The 18324-nt window shown below is 41.0% G+C and overlaps 1 protein-coding gene across 9 annotated transcripts in view; it reads left to right on the top strand.

Moving 5' to 3' along the window:
* The window catches only part of DIP2A (disco interacting protein 2 homolog A), a 117594-nt gene that overhangs the window by 49723 nt on the left and 49547 nt on the right, over window positions 1–18324 (top strand). For 4 of the 9 annotated variants that reach the window (XM_027041337.2, XM_027041334.2, XM_027041342.2 and 1 more), the window contains 3 exons: window positions 688–819; window positions 10934–11053; window positions 12392–12589. In XM_027041337.2, coding sequence (XP_026897138.1) covers window positions 688–819; window positions 10934–11053; window positions 12392–12589 — 450 coding nt within the window. The remainder of the gene's footprint in view (window positions 1–687; window positions 820–10933; window positions 11054–12391; window positions 12590–18324) is intronic. The other 5 variants (XM_027041341.2, XM_027041338.2, XM_027041335.2 and 2 more) reach the window with 2 other exon arrangements.

The raw sequence follows: 18324 nt of genomic DNA, 5'->3' as shown, positions 1-18324 counted from the left end.
AGTGTTCCGACAGATACATGTGCCATATGATAAAGACTTAACCCCAAAATGTGCGTTCAGACAATAGAAGGAGTGATTTTAAACATTTCTGCAGTTTAATGTCCTTTGTCTTTAACCATGATGTTAACACCTTCTGCTCTGAGAACTTGACTGAAGTCTCCTAATAGTGAGATGTGTTGATCTGGCAGGGGATAATTTTTATCTTCGTAGGCTTATTCTTTGGAGCCTGTAAAGGTCTTGTGTCTTTGTGGCATCCAACATACTTTTTGGGGGAGTTGGGGATAGTTTTTGGAACCTGGCTATTTTTTTCATAATACAACAAAAATGATCCAATGACAATTGATTTGAAATGTGTTTCTGCTTCACTGAAATTTCTAACTAACTCAGTCCTGTGAAAGGCAGTCTCACCTGCCCTGTCAGAGCACTGTCGTCGGGGGTTCTGGCCGTGATCCCTTTGAGAACCCAGCAGCCCACGTGACACAGCCTTCCATGGGCCACGTCTGGGAGCTCAGAGTTCACAGGGTCCCGTTTTGTCTTAGTCAACCAGAAAAAAACAAAATTAATCAGAATACCACATTCCTTGCCTTGAGCTCAGCTAGTGAAGCTTTAGTTCACTGCGGTTTAAAGAGCAACTCAATACACTTTCGAATCAATAGCCACTTTTATTTGGGGTTTGTTTTTCCAAAGCAGATCTGCACTCTGCCCCTCCTGATGTCACCACGGGTCTTGTGGAGCTTCCGCACTGTGAGCGTCCGCAGCTGGCTTCTGTGAGAGGCGTTCCTCGGGGCTACACCGGCAGCGTCCTGGAAACTGCGGGTGGTGAGCACGCCTCTCTTTCTCCTGTGGACAGCAGAGCACAGTCTTTCTCTTCAGGGAGTGAGCCTCGCTTTAGTGAATTTGCTTAAGCAAGCTTGAGCCAGCCACTAGTTACAGTCCTTCAGCACGTGCGAACTGAGGCCAGTGTGTGTGGTGGCTGTGATTACAGGGAGCATCATGGGGAGAAATAGTCGTGAGTCCCTGGAATTGGGCAGAGAGGGAAGAAGAGTAGGGAGGAGAAAACCTCCACGTTTAAACTGGATCCACAAGGAGTTTGGGTCTATAAAACAGGAGGAAAACGAGAGACCGTGGGCAGCCTCTTTGTTGGACTCCGTGTGGCCTTAGTGTGAGAGCACCCTGCCCCTGACACACCAGTGCCTGTGCCCCCTGTGTGCACAGTCTGAGAAATGGGCACAGCAGCAGTCAGGGTTTCAGACGTGCAGGCCGGAAAGGCCTTGATCTTCACAGTGTCCTCATTTATACCATTTCCTTTTGAAATAGTTTCCAGTGTCTTTTATCCAAATCATGTGAAGGTTTTTTTTTCCCCAATGTATCAGATTTGAATTGCAGGAAACTTCAGATGATCTTAGATCTAAGGCTTTAATGTGTGTTTGGATACTCCTAAGTGGCAGATCAAATTTTGTCAAGGTCTTTTACCTCCTTATCCAGATGCAACAGGAAAATACTGAGTCAACATGAAGCCGGCTATTGGTTACGTAGATTTTTTTTATTTGATTATATTTTTTAAAAGTTCAAGAGCTTAGTTGAGTTATAACTGACATGTGATCAACTGCACATATTTGAAGCATGCAATTTTATAAGTTTTACTGTTAAAAAAATTTTTTTAAGTTTATTTATTTCGAGTGGGGGGAGAGAGAGACAGAGGGAGAGAGAGAACGAGGTGGGGAAGGGGCAGAGAGAGAGGGAGAGAGAGAATCCCAAGTAGACTCCAGGCTGTCAGTGCAGAGCCCAACATGGGGCTCAGACTCACAAATCGTGATCATGACCTGTACTGGGATCAAGAGTTGGACGCTTAATCGACTGAGCCACCCAGGCATCCCTAGTTTTGTGTTTTAAGATGTATGTATACCTGTGAAACCATTCTTGTGATCAAGATAGTGAACACATACACCCAGCATTCCTAAAAGTTTCCTTGTGTCCCTTTGTAATACCTCCCTTCTACCCATTTTGGCTTCCCCCATGCTTTAGGCAACACTGATTTATTTTCTGACACTATAAATTAATTTGCATTTTCTGGAATTTTACAGAAATAGAATCATGCAGTTTTTACTCTTTGTTATGTGGCTTCTGCTACTCTACATAAGTATTTTGAGATTCATTCATGTTCTTGGATGTTTCAGTAGTTCGTTCCTTTTACTGATAAGTAGTGTTTCATTTCACGGATGTACCACACTTTATCTGTCCACCTGTTGATGGATATTTGGGTTGCCTCCAGTTTCTGGCTATTACAAATAAAGCTGCTATGAATATTCTTATACAAGTTTTTGTGTAGAAGTATGCTTTCATTTGTTTTGGGTCAATACTTAGGAATAGAATGACTGGATCATATGCTTAACTTTCTAAGAAATTGCCAAACGGATTTCCAAAGTGGGTGTACCATTTCACATTCCCATCACGGGCGATGAGATGTCTGGCTCCGCTACATCTTTGCCTGCCCCTGGGATTCTTGGCTTGTTAATCTTAACCACCCTTCCAGGTGTGTGGAGGTGTCTGCTTGTAGTGTTCATTAGCATCTCCCTAAACACTAAGGAAGTGGGGCATCTCTTCATGTGTTTGTTTGCCATCTGTGTGTCTTTTTAGAAGCGTCTGTTCAGATCTTTTGCTTATTTTTTTTAATGTGATGTTTTCTTAGTAAGTTTCGAGAATTCTTTATATGTTCTGGATTCAAGTTTTTTGTTTTTTTTTTTTTAAATTTTTTTTTTCAACATTTATTTATTTTTGGGACAGAGAGAGACAGAGCATGAACGGGGGAGGGGCAGAGAGAGAGGGAGACACAGAATCGGAAACAGGCTCCAGACTCTGAGCCATCAGCCCAGAGCCTGACGCGGGGCTCGAACTCACGGACCGCGAGATCGTGACCTGGCTGAAGTTGGACGCTTAACCGACTGCGCCACCCAGGCGCCCCTGGATTCAAATTCTTTATCAGGTATATACTTTGGATTTTCTCGCAGCCTATGGCTTTTTTTTTTTTTTTTTTCATTCTCTTAACAGTGACTCTCAAAGAGAAGTTACTAATTTTTATGAAGTCCAGTTTACCTGTGTTTTCTTTTATAGATCCTACTTTTATGTCATATCTAAGATATATTTTCCTAACCCAAAGTCATAAAGGTTTTCTATGTTTTCTCCTAGAATTTTATAGCTTTAGGTTTTACATGTAGATCTATGATCCATTTTGAGTTACTTTTAGTCTAAGTACAAGGTATGAGTCAGAGTTCCCGTGTTTGCATGTGGGTGTCCAGTGTTCTGGCCTTGTTTGTTCTAAAGCCCAGTCTTTCCCCACTGAGCTCCTTTGCGTCTTTAATGAGAATCGGTAGACCATATCTGAGAGAGATCTGTTCCTGGCTGTCTTTCCTGCCCTGTGGCTGTGTTTGTCCATCCTTATGCCAGTACCACACCATCATGGTTACTGTGCTTTTATAACAAAGCTTGATATCATGCAGTTTGTCTTCAAACTCTGCTTTTCATTTTAAAATTTGCTTTGGCTATTTCAGCTCCTTTGCATTTGAACATATATTTTTAAATCTGTTTGTTTGTTTCTACCAAAATTCCTGAAGGATTTTGACTGATATTTTACTGACCGTAGACCAATTCAGAGAGAATTGGAATCTTAATAGTATATATTTCAGTTGATAAACACAGTATATCTCTCCATTTATTTGGCTCTTAAAAACTTTTCCAGCATTGTTTTGTAGCCTTCATTATACAGGTATTGTACCTATTTTGTTAAGATTATTCCCAAATAGTATTTTGGACACTATTATAAATAGTATTTTAAATTTTTTTCAGTTGTTTATTACTAGTCTATAGAAATGCATTTGGTTTTTGTATGTTGTCCTTTTATTAGTTCCAGTAATTTTTTTGGTAGATTCCTTAAGATTCTATATGTTTGACCATTTTGTCTATGAATAGATTTTTACTTTTCTTTGCAAACTTTTTGTCTTTAGGAACATTTATTTTTCTGGCTATATTGCAATGTGTGTAAGATTTCCAGTTGTGTCAATAAGAGATGTTGAAAGTGGATGTGACTTGCCTTGTTTCCAACTGTGGGGGGAAGGCATCCACTTTTTCATGTTTGAATTATGATGTTAGCTGTGGGTGCTCTTCATTAGGAAGCTCCCCTTTTTTCCTGATTTCGTGAAAATTTTTATCATGGCTTTAGTTAAATGATTTTATTTTCATCTATTAAACTCGTGTGGTTTTTCTTTTGTAGTTTGTAGTAAATTTCATTAATGTAGTAAATTTCATTGATTTTTGAATGTTAAACCAAAGTTATATTCTCAGGATAAACCCTACTTGGTTATCATGCATATTTTTTCTATATTCAGGATTTGATTTGCTAACATTTTTAAAAATTTTTTTTTTTTTTTTTGAGTGAAAGAGCATGTGTGTGAGTGGGGGAGGGACAGAGAAAGAGAGAGAATCCAAGCAGGCTCCATGCTGCCAGTGCAGAGCCCAATGCGAGGCTCAGTCTCATAAACTGTGAGATCATGACCTGAGCCAAAATCAAGAGTCATACGTTTAACCGACCAAGCCACCCAGACACCCTGATTTGCTAATATTTGTTTTTAAGGATTTTGTGTCTGTGTTCAAGATACATAGTAGCCTATAGTTTTGGTTTTATTTTTTCTTGTAATATCTTTGTCTGCTCTTGGTATCAGGATAATGCTCATCTCAAAATGGATTGAGAAATGTTCCTTCCTCTTCTGCTTTCTAATCAGAGAACGTGAATTTTTCTATTCTTGAGTCAGTTTTGTGTCTTTGAAAGAATTTGTTCATTTCATCTGTACTTTCTAATTTAGGCATAATTCATTCATGATATTCCTTTATTATCCTCTGATGTCCATGAATTGGTGGTGCTATCCCCTCTTTTATTTCTGGTAGTAGTAATTAGTGTCTTTTCTCTCTCTTTCTCTTTTTTAAGTAGGCCCCATGCCCATTGTAGAGTTTGAACTCATGACCTTGAGATTGAAAGTAGCATGCTCTACCAACTGAGCCAGACAGACGCCCTGGTGTTTTCTGTCTTTTTATCTTGATCATTGTAGCTACAAAGTTCATTGAATTTTATTTATCTTTCAAAGAACTGGTTCGGGTTTAATTATTTTTTTCTATTGTGTTTATTTCTAATCTTGTATTTTTTCCTTCCTTTTTTCTACTTATTTTTAGTTTACTTTGCTTTCCCTTTTTTCATTCCTTGAGGTAGAAACTTAGATCATTGAATTTAGACCTTTCTTGTTTCCTAATGAAAGTATTTAAAGCTTGAAATATCCTTCTAAGAGCTGTTTTAGTATCCCACATATTTTGATATGTTCTTTTCCTTTTAAAAATTCAATTCTAGATATTTTTTATTTTCTCTCATGCTTTCCATTTTGGCCCATGATTTATTTAGAAGTATGTTGTTTAATTTCAACAGATTTGCAAATATTGCAGGTATATTTCTCTTATATATACTATATAATTCAACTCCTTCTAAATATATTGAAAATTTTTAAAACTTTTTTAATGTTTTATTTATTTTTGAGAGAGAGAGAGAGAGAATGAGCAGGGGAGGGGCAGAGAGAGAAGGAGACAAAATCTGAAACAGGCTCCAGGCTCTGAGCTGTCAGAGCCTGACGCGGGACTCGAACTCATGAACCACAAGATCGTGACCTGAGCTGAAGTCGGATGCTTAACTGACTGAGCTATTCAGGCGCCCCTTGAAACTTTTTAATGGCCTAGCACATGGTCTGTTTCTGTGAGTGTTCTACTTGAAAATAATGTTGTTGGGTGGCTTTTCTGTGAATGAATATTACATCCAGTTGGTTGATACTTTAGTTTGAGTCTTCTCTAGCCTTACTGATTTTCTGCATACTTTTTCTATATTTTGCTGAGAGGGGTATTGAATTTCCAACTATAATTGTGGATTTGTCTGTTCTTTTAGATCTGTCACTTTGTGTTTTGTGTATTTTGAAGTTCTGTTATTATGTGCATACGTATTTAAAATTGTTATGTCTTGATGAATTGGCTGCTTTATCATTACAAAATGATCCTTAGTGACATTTATTATTCTGAAATTTTCTTTGTTATTATTATGGTTGCCTTCAGCTATTTTATGAGTATTAGTTACACGACAAATCTTTTTATCTTTTTACCCTACCTAGGTCTTTTAAATTAAAATGTATTTCTTATAATTAGTATTTTATTCATTCTTATACTTTCTTTTAGCAGGTAGCCATTTACTTCATTGGAGTCTTTGGACCATTTATAGTCAGTTTTAATGAGCTATTTGGTTGGGTTTAAATCTATGATCCTGCTCTATTTTCTGTTTCACACATCTGTTAATTTCACTCCCTTTCCTGATTTCTTTTGGTTTATATTCTATTTTATATTCTATTTTCTCTCTCTCTCCCTCTCTTTCTTTCTCTCTCTCTCTCTGTCTCTCCTTTTTTTCCCCCAGTGGTTACTCTGTGACTTACAATATACATCTTTACCTCATCACTGTATGCCTTCACATAATATTATACCGCCTCAATGTGGCAAAGATTGTATTTTTAGTAAATGTTATCGGGGCCATTGGAAAGCTAGTTGGGAAAAGTTAAACTTAGATTCTTTCCCCACACCACTGAAAAGGCAAAACTCAAAAAGAATCAGATATCTAAACATAAGAAATGAAGAATAAAAGGAAAAAAATTGCTGAATTTTCTTCAACCTGGTTATAAGTAAAGGCTTTCTAAATTTAATTTTATTTTTGAATGTTAAACCAAAGTTACAGTCTCAGGATAAACCCTACTTGGTTATCATGCATAATTTTTTCTGTATTACAGATTTGATTTGCCTTTTTTTTTTTTTTTTTTGAGTGAGAGAGCACATGTATGAGCAGGCGAGGGACAGAGAGGGAGAATCCCAAGCAGGCTTCAGGTTCTGAGCTGTCAGCACAGAGCCCGACACAGGGCTCAAACCCACAAACCATGAGATTATGACCTGAGCCAAAATCAAGAGTTAGGCACAACCAACTGAGCCACCCAGACGGCCTGAAACTAAAAAAAATTCTTAACAAAAATATCCCCATAAAGAGAAAAAAAGAAAAAAAAGAAAATATCCCTATAGAGAGTCACAAGAAGAATTGACAAACTAGGAGTAACTATTTACAGTGTGTGTGATAGGTAAAGGTCTGATGTTTCTAATATCAAACAGACTCTTAAAAATAGGAGGAAAAGACCCCAAATTCTATGAATTGCCAGTCTGCAAACTATGGCATATACTGGCATTCTGCTTTTGCACATAAAGTTTTATTGGGACATGGCCATGCCCACCCATTCCCATGTCATCTGTGCTGCTTTTGCCCCAGAATTGCAGAGTAGGGTAATGGCAACCAAGACTGTGCCCACTGCCCAGAGTGTTTCCTATCTAGCTCTTTAAGAAAAGTTTGCCAACTCCTAGTATAGGAAAATGGGCAAAAAATATGCACAGCCAATTCATAAGATCTAAAAATAGCTCTTGAACATCATGTTCAGCCTTTTTTATAATTACAGAAATACACTGTTGGTGGGAATGCAAAATAGTTAAACCTCTTTGGAATAGAAATTGGTAAAATATATATATTTGGATCCAGCAGGGCCAATGTAGGAATTTACTCTGAACACACATTTCCAAAACTAAGGAAATCCATGTGCACAAAGTAATTCTTTGTAGCAGTACTTATAATTGCACAGTATTGGAAACTATGTAGCTCTCCAAGCCTCACAAATTGGTTGAATAAACCTAGGATGTTCACATCGTGGGGTACTATGCAGCTGTCAGAAATAATGAGAAAGCTTTTTATGACTTGGAATGAGGCGTTTTTCCAGGAGATGTTAAGTGGAAAAGCCAAAAGGAAAAAAAGAGTGGTTCTAGTATGCCACCTTTTGTGTGAGCAACAAGGGAACACAGCAAAGCCTGTATGTGTGTAGAAGGGGCGCAGGAAGGACAGACCAGAAAGCAATGAAGCTGGTCGCCCCCAGAGGTGGGATGGGTGGGTGAGTGAAAGTTCAGTGACATTGTTTTGAGTTTGTCTTAATATAGTTTTGACTTTTAGTAGTTTGTTAGTGTAATAAAAAATTCAAACCATAAACTTGAAGTATAGGAAGAGGGGAAAACCCCTTAAACTGAAAGCAAGTAGAAATAAACCCAGTCATATTCCTGTGAAGTATCATAGCCACATTTAAGGGGGTGACAGAGAGAGAGGCAGAATAGGTAAGCTGTGACACAGTACCAGACCATACGCCCACCGTCTTGGACAAAGTTAGGTGTGAACAGCAAAGAAATCTTGTTTTTTGTTTTAATTTTTTAAGTTTATTTATTTAGTTTTGAGAGAGGGGGGGTAGAGAGAGAGACAGGAGGGCAGAGAAAGAAAGGGAAAGAGAGAATCCCAAGCAGGCTCCATATTGTCAGCACAGAGCCTGATGTGGGGCTCAAACCCACGAACCGTGAGATCACAACCTGAGCCAAAATCAAGAGTCGGACACAACAGACTGAGCCCCCAGGTGCCTCGAAATCTTGAACTCTTGCTTGTTTGTTTTTGTAGCAGTATAGGTTATGCAACTTAGAAATTATTTTATATACATGATAATATTGAGCAAAAGTGTTGATATTATTGGGAGCCAGGATTCCTACTGTGGAAGAAAGAAAGTCCAAATATGAGTGGGAAAGGCAAGAAGAACCTGTGGGGTGGATTGGGATTGGAAGTATTGGTGTGGATTCATTGTTCCTGAGATTTAAATATGTGTCTATTTATGCTTTCTGTGTGCACATGCACATTGCCATCGAGTGTCCATGAATACACGCGTGTGTCCATGAATACACACTATGAATGCATAGTGTACTTTTTTAGCTCTGTGTTCCAAACGTGGCACAGACGCTGTGGTGGCAATGAGCACACCTAGCGGCCAGATCTTGATCTTCAACATCTTTCCCACACAGGAGAATGAGGGCTTCGGAGAGAAAGAGCTAATTCAGGGCTGGAGCATGGTAGCATAAGATGACTCTGAGGCATCTTATGACAGGGTGTAAGGCAGTGCTTTAAAAAATGATGGGGGCAAGGGTGGCTCAGTCGGTTGGGTGTCCGGCTTCGGCTCAGGTCATGTTCTCACGGTTCATGGTTAGAGCCCCACGTCAGGCTGTGTGCTGACAAGCTCAGAGCCTGGAGCTTACTTCCAATTCTGTGTCTCCCTCTCTCTGGCCCTCCCCCGCTCACACTCTGTCTGTCTGTCTGTCTGTCTCTCAAAAATAAATAAACATTTAAAAAAACTAAAAAATGATGGGGGCATGTCACAGGTCAACTCACATAGGATCCCACTGGCCAAGTCTGGGACAATTTGTACATCAAAATAGTTAAGAACCATATGCTTTAGAGCAGTTGAGCAGTGCATGAGTCACTCCTGACGATAGATAGATAGATAGATAGATAGATAGATAGATAGATAGATAGATAACAGACAGAATGCTGAGTGTTGATGGGTAAAGTTAAATGAGGTGCTAAAGTTGGAAAATAATTTTGCAACCATTGCAGTAAAAACTTGCTTCTGGCAAGAATGATCCAATGTCTGTTAAATGCAGGGAGAAAATTCTATGAGGATTAGGATATTTGTATGGTCTTCGAGTGCCTACTCACACATTGCATATTAGTTGCAGAAGAAAAAATAGTGACAATCAGTGTAGAACCCAGACAGCGTTTTGGGTGATGAAAATCTGTCCCTGTGAGGATAATCTGGACATGATATTTGGGTAGTATTTCAGCCAGGAATGCAGCACCTGGATTGAATCATGAGAAAACCTCAAGCAAACTCAAAATGAGGAATGTTCTACTCAGTAAAACAAAAGAACCGGATTCTTTCGAAATGTGAATGTCTTAAAGGACTAAGAAACGTTCCAGATCAAAGGAGAATAGACAGGCAATGACTAAGTACGGTTCTTGGTTCTAGAACTTGGCTGGCTTCAGGTTGGAGGACGGGGATACTGTAGAAGGATGTTGGGGCATCAGCTGCTGCGCTTGCCCTTGGACAGCGGGGTGTGTCTGAGGCTTGGGGCCCTGCTTACCTGTCCTCCCAGGCAGTGCTGTTGACCGGTGCCCTTGGCCATCACCTGCTGTGTTAACCTTAGAGCACTTATCAACCTGCCCACTGTTCTTGTTCACTTACATGTGTATATATTTCTGCTTGTTTTCACCCAGCAGGTGGTGAGCTGTCTGAGGACAGACTCTTATCTGTCATTTTGCTGCTTTACATCTCCCAGAACAGCATTTCTTAATAATTACTAAGGAACACCAGAGAACTTTTAGTTTGGGTGGCTTAAATCTCCTGATATTTATCATATTAGAAGTTAAAACTAAAGATTTAAAAAATATTTATGAATCCATTCAAAAATAGCATTAGGAAGCTCATCACATCTTCATATGAATACCACATATTTATGGAAGAATTTCTACAATGGAGATTTGGTGAGAAGAATGGGCCTGTTCTCCAGTGCAGCCAGTCTCCCTCGCAGCCAGCATGATGGAGGCACCTGGGCCCTGCGCCTTGTCCCCATTCAGTCGGCTGTGGCTCACATGATGTGGGGCTTCTGGAAGACTTGCTGTGTGCTGTGAGGAGGGAGGGAAGGGCAGTAGCCTCATGAACCCCTGAAAGGGTCCCTGGACCACTTTGAAAATCACCAGCTTAAAAAAAGTTCTAGCTCCCAGAAGGCCTTGAGTAAATATTTGTTGAATGAATTAATGAATTGCAAAGTGGCTGCGTGGTGGGGCCAGTGCTTGGTTGGATTTATGAATTCCAGTGTGTTCATGCAGTTGGTCACTAGACCCCGTCTCCACATCCTATCTCTGGAGGGATGGCGACCTCTGGCCTCATTGCTCCTCTTCCCCTGGCAGGTGTCCCTGTGAACAGCAGAGTGTCCTCCAAAATCCAGCAGCTTCTCAATACCCTGAAGAGGCCAAAGCGCCCTCCGCTGAAGGAGTTCTTTGTGGATGATTTTGAGGAGCTGTTGGAAGGTGAGAGATCTCGGGCTGACTCTCGTGTCTGAACGGGGTGGCTGTCATGTCCAGGGTTGTGGGCAAATGTGCGTTATGCAAGGTCACACTGTGACATTACAACACAACGAAATGACCCTCCCTCTGTTTCCAGCCCCTGTGGTCAGCGTGTGTCATGGTGAATTCAGCAGCACACGTGACTGCTGGCTTTATTTGAACAGGGAAAAAACACATTGCTCATAGTTAAGGGACTTAAGATTTTTCTGTGCCTCTGATCCAGTGCTTAGTACTTGGTTACAAGAATACTCCTAAGGTTTCATTTTATTTACGTTATTTCAATTTTTTTTTTTTTTTTTTTTTTTAAGTAGACTCCATGCCCAACATGGGGCTTGAACTCAACCCTGAGATTGAGAGTTTCATGCTCTACTGACTGACCCAGCTGGGTGCCCCCATTATTTCATTTTTTGTTTAAACTTTAATTCTGAAATACTTGTCTTCCCATGATTTAAAAGTGTATTTTTGGCATAGTTTTGGCCCGTTTTCAGAAATTTAGTCTCTCATTTATGAATGAGATATACATTTAGGAAAAAAGAATATAGATTTATTTGTAAAAGAAAATGACCAAGAAATAGGAAGGAGTATAAACCTATAGAAAAGGGACAGAAATAAAGCCTAGTATAAGGTGCAAGTGTGCTCATGTGTCAAGAGCCACGGGGCGCACGGCCAGCTTGCCCCTCTGCCCCTCGCCTCTGCTGTGCAATGTCTGCCCTGCCAGCCGCCACCAGGTGTCTCCTCACTGAGGGTCAGACACAACTTCTAGGGCATCGCTTTCCCCTTTGTCATCAGATAACACAGATGCAGAGTGCAGTGGTATAAATGCAGTTCCGAGCAGTCTTTCTTACATGTGGACAAATGTTGGCTACACAGCCACTGGAAACATAAGAGATTTTACTTTATTTTCTCTTTCAACCTGGTGATGGGTGGTTTGCATGCGCAGACTGAAATGCGACTCTGCTCACTTTTGTCCTTTGTAAGTGGGACCCGCGCCTGCTTCTCAGATGTCGTCAGGGTTGGCCACAACCCCGTGAAAGCCTCAATGTCACTGCTGCCATTCTGGGATTGTCCTGGGGGGTTACAGTCACCAGTGGCCATCATTGTCCAGGACGAATCTCCATCTGTCCTTTGGTCGGTTGGCCTGTGACTATTATAATGATAAGGAAATCTGGACAAATTACTGAAATCTTGTTACAACTGGTGTTTTTTTGTTTTTGTTTTTGTTTTTTTGAGAGAATGCTTAAAACCAGAATGTGTGGATGGTTCTATGAAGTGCTAATTATTAAATTTCGATTTTGCTTATAGTGCAGCAACCAGATCCAAATCAGCCAAAGCCCGAGGGAAGCCAGACGGCAGTGCTGAAAGGGGAGCCCCTGGCCGTGGGGACCGCCTGGCCACCGTCCCTGCTGGCTGCCTTGCAGCGCTGGGGCACGACACAGCCCAAAGCCCCCTGTCTGACTGCCTTGGACACAGCTGGGAAGGCCATCTACACCCTTACCTATGGCAAGTGTCAACAGAAAGCAGTTGGGCTCTGGCTTAGCTGTAAAAATGTTACATGTGTCATGTCATACAGCACAGACATACAGCTTCATGAACACGATAGAGCAATTCCTGAGAAACCAACACCACTGTCAAAACTGTCACTCCAGGTGCCCCTCCTGGACCACTGCCCCTTGCTCCCAGCAGAGGGGACTACTCACTGACCGATGGTGACCAGCCACTGCTCTGGTGTTGAGGTTCACATCTATATATGCATCTCTGAACAATGGAATTTAGTTTTGTCTAATTTTGAACTTTGTATAAATGGAATCATACAGTATGTATTTTTGTGTTTGGCATCTTTTGGTTCTGTACTATGTTTTTATGTAACACAAATCATAAGCATCTGGCTTGATGCATTTTCACGGAGTGATATGCTCCTGTAACCAGCACTCAGCTCCTGAGCATTTCCAGGTCCCCAGCCCCCATGTCCCTTCCAGCACATGCATCCTCACACTGGCGGGAACTGTCACCTGCCTGTGACCGTTGCCTCGCTTGTGTCTCAGTTTTATGTCAGTGGAATTATGCGAGACTCAGCCCTGATGTGGTGTGAAGCTGTAGCTCTTCTCATTGATGGATGTTATTTTAGTGTATGAACATGCCACCACTATGCCCGTACTCCACGGTTGAGGGACACCCGCGCTGTTTCCACTGGGGCTATTGTGTATAGTGCTGTTATGAACATTCTTAGGTGCGTCTGGTTGGTGAAACATGTGCAGGCATTTGTGCTGGGAATGTGTACACATACGAGGAGCCTTGTGCAGCTTTAGGACACACGGTCACCTGGTTTCCAACGTGGCCGCAGTGACCTTCACTCCAGCCGGCAGTTTGTGCGGACTTTCAGTTGCTCCCCATCCTTGTCAACTTGATATTGTCTATGTATTTCATTTTAGCCTTGCCTGGAGGTGTGTTGTCCTGTCAAGTTGTATTGCTAACTTATTTGCATTTCTCTGATGGCTAATGATGCTTTTTGTATGTTTATTGGCTATGTGAATATTCTCTTTTATGTACTATCCAAATCTTTGGCTCATTTTTCTATTTGGTTGCTAACGTTTTCTTCTTTGTATGTTTCAAATACATGTCTTTTGTCAGATTTGTTTTGCAGATGTCTTCTTCCACTCTTTGGACTGTCTTCTAACACTTTTATTGGTGGCTTTAGATAAATGAGAAGTCCTAATGTAATTAATCTAATTTATCTATTTGTTTCCCCTTGTCCTGTCTGCCACACCTAAGGTCACAAAGATATCCTCCTACCTTTTCTTCTAAAAACTTGTTTTACTCTTCGTATTTGGGTGTCATGATTCACGTACAATTTAGTTGGTGTGTGGTGTGACCTTGGAGTCGTTTTCTTCCCCGATGAAGGTCTGGTTGACCTACTGCCACTCACTGAAGAGGCAGTGCTTCGCCCAGGGCCCCGCAGGGCTGCCTTGTCGTGTATCGGGTGGAAACACATGTGTGGGCGTGCTGCTGCTCTCCATGCCGTTTGCACAGGCTGTTTTCTGTTCCTGCTCCCTGAACGGCTGTAGCTGTGTGAGTCCTCGTGTCTGGTATCGACGTCCTTTGGCTCTGTGATTGTTTCTTAAGGTTTTCCTGACTATTCTCGGCCCGTTGTATTTCTAAGCCATCTTTAGAATCAGTTTGTCAATTTCCAGAAAAATTCCTGCTGGGATATTGATTGGCACTGCATCGATTCTGTAGTTCAAGTTGAAGAGAACTGATGTTATTACAATTGCGGAACCTTCCAGTTCATGACTGTGGAGTATCTCCCCTATTTCAAGGCCTTCTTTAATGTCTCTCAGTAAAGTTTTATACTTTCGAGTCCAGCGCTCTTGAGCATCTTTCATTAGATTTATTCCTGGTGGAATGGAATGGAATGGTTAGAAACTGTTGCTTGTATATAGAAGTGCAATGGATTTCCTCAGGTGGTGATTTTGTATCTAGTGATCTTGTAAATTAACATTCTTTTTTGTTTGTTAGTAATTTGTCCATATATCTTTTGGATATCCTGTGTTCAAAATCATGTCATCTATGGCCAAAGACAGTGTTATTTGGACCTTTCCAGTACTTACACCTTTTATCTCTTTCTCTCCTCACTGCACAAGCCAGAACTGCCAGTATGATGTTGGATAGTGGGCATTCTTGCCTCCTTCTCCATCTTCGGTGGAAAGCTTTGGGTCATGAAGTATGATGTTTGCTGTAGTTTTTTTACTTGTTTTGTGGTCGAAATTCTTTGTCAGATTAAGTAAGTTCCCTTCAATTCCTAGTTTAGTAAAAGGTTTTGTTTTTTTTTTTATAATGGATGGCATTGAACTTTATCAAACACTTTTTCTGCTCTGTCAAGATGATCATATGGTTTCTCTCTCCTCTCCACTTAATTTGATGAGTTACATTAATTACATTAATTTTCAAATGTTAAGCAGCCCTTGCATTCCTAGAATAAATCCCACTTGGCTATGATATCTTCTTAACAAATGTCTGGATTTGATTTAACCAATATGTTGTTTAGGATCTTTGCATCTGTGTTCATTAGAGATTGGTTTATAATTCTTTAAGGAAGGAGCTCATTGCCTGCTGTGAGGGGTGTGGCTGTTGACCACCTTCTCCTGTTGAATTCATTTTTCTGGTCTCTCTCTCCTCTCCTTCTCGGACTTTGATTACACGTATACCTTTTTTGAATCCTGTGTGGCCTTCATTTTCTTTTTTATATTTTGCATTCTTTTCTATATATTTAGTTGACTCTTGAACAATGCAGGGGTTAAGGGCACTGAGCTCCTGCACAATTGAAAACCCAAGTATAAGTTTTGACTCTCTGAAAACTTAACTACTTAACTATTAGTCTACTGTTGACCAGAAGGTTTACCGATAACATTGGTAGTCGATTAACACATATTTTTTATATGTTTCATGTACTGTATTCTTACAATAAAGGAAGTTAGAGAAAAGAAAATGTTATTAAGAAAATCATAAGGAACATGGGGCACCTGGGTGCCTCAGTTGGTTAAGTATCCGACTCTTGATTTTGCCTCAGGTCATGATCTCTTAGTATGTGAGTTTGAGCCCCACATCGGGCTCTACGCTGGCAGTGTGGAGCCCGCTTGGGATTCTTTCTCACTTTCCTTCTCTCTCTGCCTCTCCCCTGATAGCACTGTCTCTGTCTCTGTCTCCCTGTCAACATAAATAGACATTTAAAAAAATGAAAAAAAAAAAAAAAAAAGGAAAATCATAAGGGAAAAAAATACATTCACAGTATTGTACTCTATCAAAAAAACCCACGTGTAAGTTGACCTGTGTTGTTCAAGGGTCATCTGTACTTCAGTTTGGAGATTTATTTTCCTTAATTCAAAATCTTTAATTCTGGTTTCTGAAATTTCTATTGTATCGTGAAATTCCTGATGAGTTCTTAATTTAGATATTGTCTTTTTAGTTTAAAATTTTCACTTCTGTGTTCTAATTCCTATTATAATTTTCTAGGAAAATTCTTTATCATTCCATGCATTGTCTTTATCTTTTCCTTTATTTCCTAGAATCCATACATTCCTTACCATGACTCTGTCGGCAAGCTCCAGGGTCCTGTCACCTCCAGGCCTGCTGCTCTTGTCTGTACTTTCTCTTGGTTTTAGTCTGGGGAACTTGTCTTTTGGGATGCATAGTACCTTTTTGATTGAATGATAGACACTGTGTGTAAAAAATTGGTGAGGCTCCAGGTGATGTGGCCTTCCTTGAGAGAAGTTCCTTCCTCTCTACTCTTGGCAGGTACCGTGGTGGCTCGTCACTGCAGTCAAGTCTGAGCACCTGTGTGCTTTTCCTCTGGGTCCCCCAACCCTGGCTTCTATCTCGTGTACTACTAACAATCCCACATTGCTTCTCAGAGGTTCTCAGCATGGATTTTCAGCCTCCTGTCGTTCACAGTCCTAGGACTCAGTAGATCTTCTAGGGGGAGGTCGGCTGTGCTCTCACGGCCCCCAGCCTCTGCCAGCAGCTCTGCTGTTTTCTTCGTGCCTCAGAGGCAGTGATCCACAGGCATGAGGCATGAGATACTCCATCTCCTGTGGGTGCCAGAACCCTAAACACCCAGCTTTTATAAGAAACAGCTGTGCACAGTCAGCTCGCCTCCCCAAGGGTTTTCTCTCTGGAGTCTTAACTCCTTTAGTTGACTTTGCTGCCTCCAACAGATGGTTTCTGCATTTTATCCAGTTTTTAAATTCTTTCAGGTGGGAGCCCTGGTCTGCCACCAGTACTCTCTCCTACTTGGAAGCAGAATCTTTTTCCATTATGCTCTGAAGATTCATCCATATTATTGTGTATAGTTGCAGCACATTGATCTCTGTCAAGGAACGAATATATATCAGAATCTGCATATCGGTCGGTTATAATGTTGCTAGACATTTGGGTGATATCCAGATTTGGCTATCACAAACTGTGCTGCTAGGAACATTCTGGGGTGTGCCACCTGGTACATAAGCATGCATTTTTGTAGGGTATGTACTTCAGAGTGGAAGTGTTGGGTCTGAGATTATGCGTATCTTTACATTTATCAGATAATGCCAGACTTTCCCAGTTTATGTTTACCTGATCAGTGTATTAGCCCCACCTGTTCCCCATCATTGTCAGCCAGGCTTATTATAGCTAACCTGATGAGAATATGGTAGTAATATTTCATTTTGGTGTTAATTTGCATTTTCCTGAAGACTGAGTAGGTTCAGATCTTTTCCTGGATTTTTTTTTTTTAATCGTTTGGATTTTCTCTTTTGTTAAGTACTATTGAATCTTTTACACATTAAAAAAAATGTTGTCTTTATTTATCTTGAGAAAGAGAGCATGAGCAGGACAGGGGCAAGGAGAGAGGGAGAGAGAGCACTGTCAGCACAAAGCTGTATGTGGGGCTCGCGCTCACAAACCATGACGTCATGACCTGATCATGACCTGAGCCAAAATCAAGAGTCGTGACGGTTCACCGAATGAGCCACACAGGTGCCCCTACACATTTTTAAATATAGGGTTATTTGTGGGAATTTTGTATGTGCTCTGGATACCCGTCCTTGTCAGTGACGTGTGCTACAAGTGTCTCCCACTTTGTCCTTTGGCTGTTACTCCCGAATGGGAGTTTGGTGAGCAGAAGGCCCTTCCATTCCTGCCTAGTGCTTTGTGTTCTCAAGGACTCTCGCTCCGCCAGGATCATAAAGCTATTCTAGTATCTTGTGAGAGCTCTGCTGTTTTGTGTGTGGTGTGGGGCTGGGTCTCGGGTCAGGTTTTCAGGACGGATAGCCAGCCGTCTGTGCTCGTCCCCACAGGCTGCCACTCTTCTCTAGCGCACCTGTGTCCTAGGTGGACCGGTCCACATGTGGTGGGTCAGTTGGGGTTCTTTGTTTCAGCCCACTGGGTTATATATAGCCTTAGGCCAGGACCACACTTCCTTAATTACTGTGGCTCTGTAGTAAGTCTTGACATCCGTGGAGGAATCTCGCTTCCTTCTGCAGGAGTGTGCCAGCTTTGGGATCAGTTTGTCAGGTGCCACAGGCACACCTGTTGAGATTTTGGTTGTAATTGCTTTGAACAGTTTGTAAATTGACACCTTCGCATTATTGAGTCTTCCAGCGCACGGACATAACATATCCTTCCATTCATTCAGATCTTCACTTTATCTCAGTAATGTTATATAATTTCTCGTGGTGAGACTGCATATCTTTTTTAACACATAT

This window comes from Acinonyx jubatus, chromosome C2 (assembly GCF_027475565.1).
Source record: "Acinonyx jubatus isolate Ajub_Pintada_27869175 chromosome C2, VMU_Ajub_asm_v1.0, whole genome shotgun sequence".
In the NCBI taxonomy this organism is placed as follows: Eukaryota; Metazoa; Chordata; class Mammalia; order Carnivora; family Felidae; genus Acinonyx; species Acinonyx jubatus.
The sequence above is the reverse complement of the archived record's forward strand: the minus strand, read 5'-3'. Positions and strand labels throughout refer to the sequence as shown.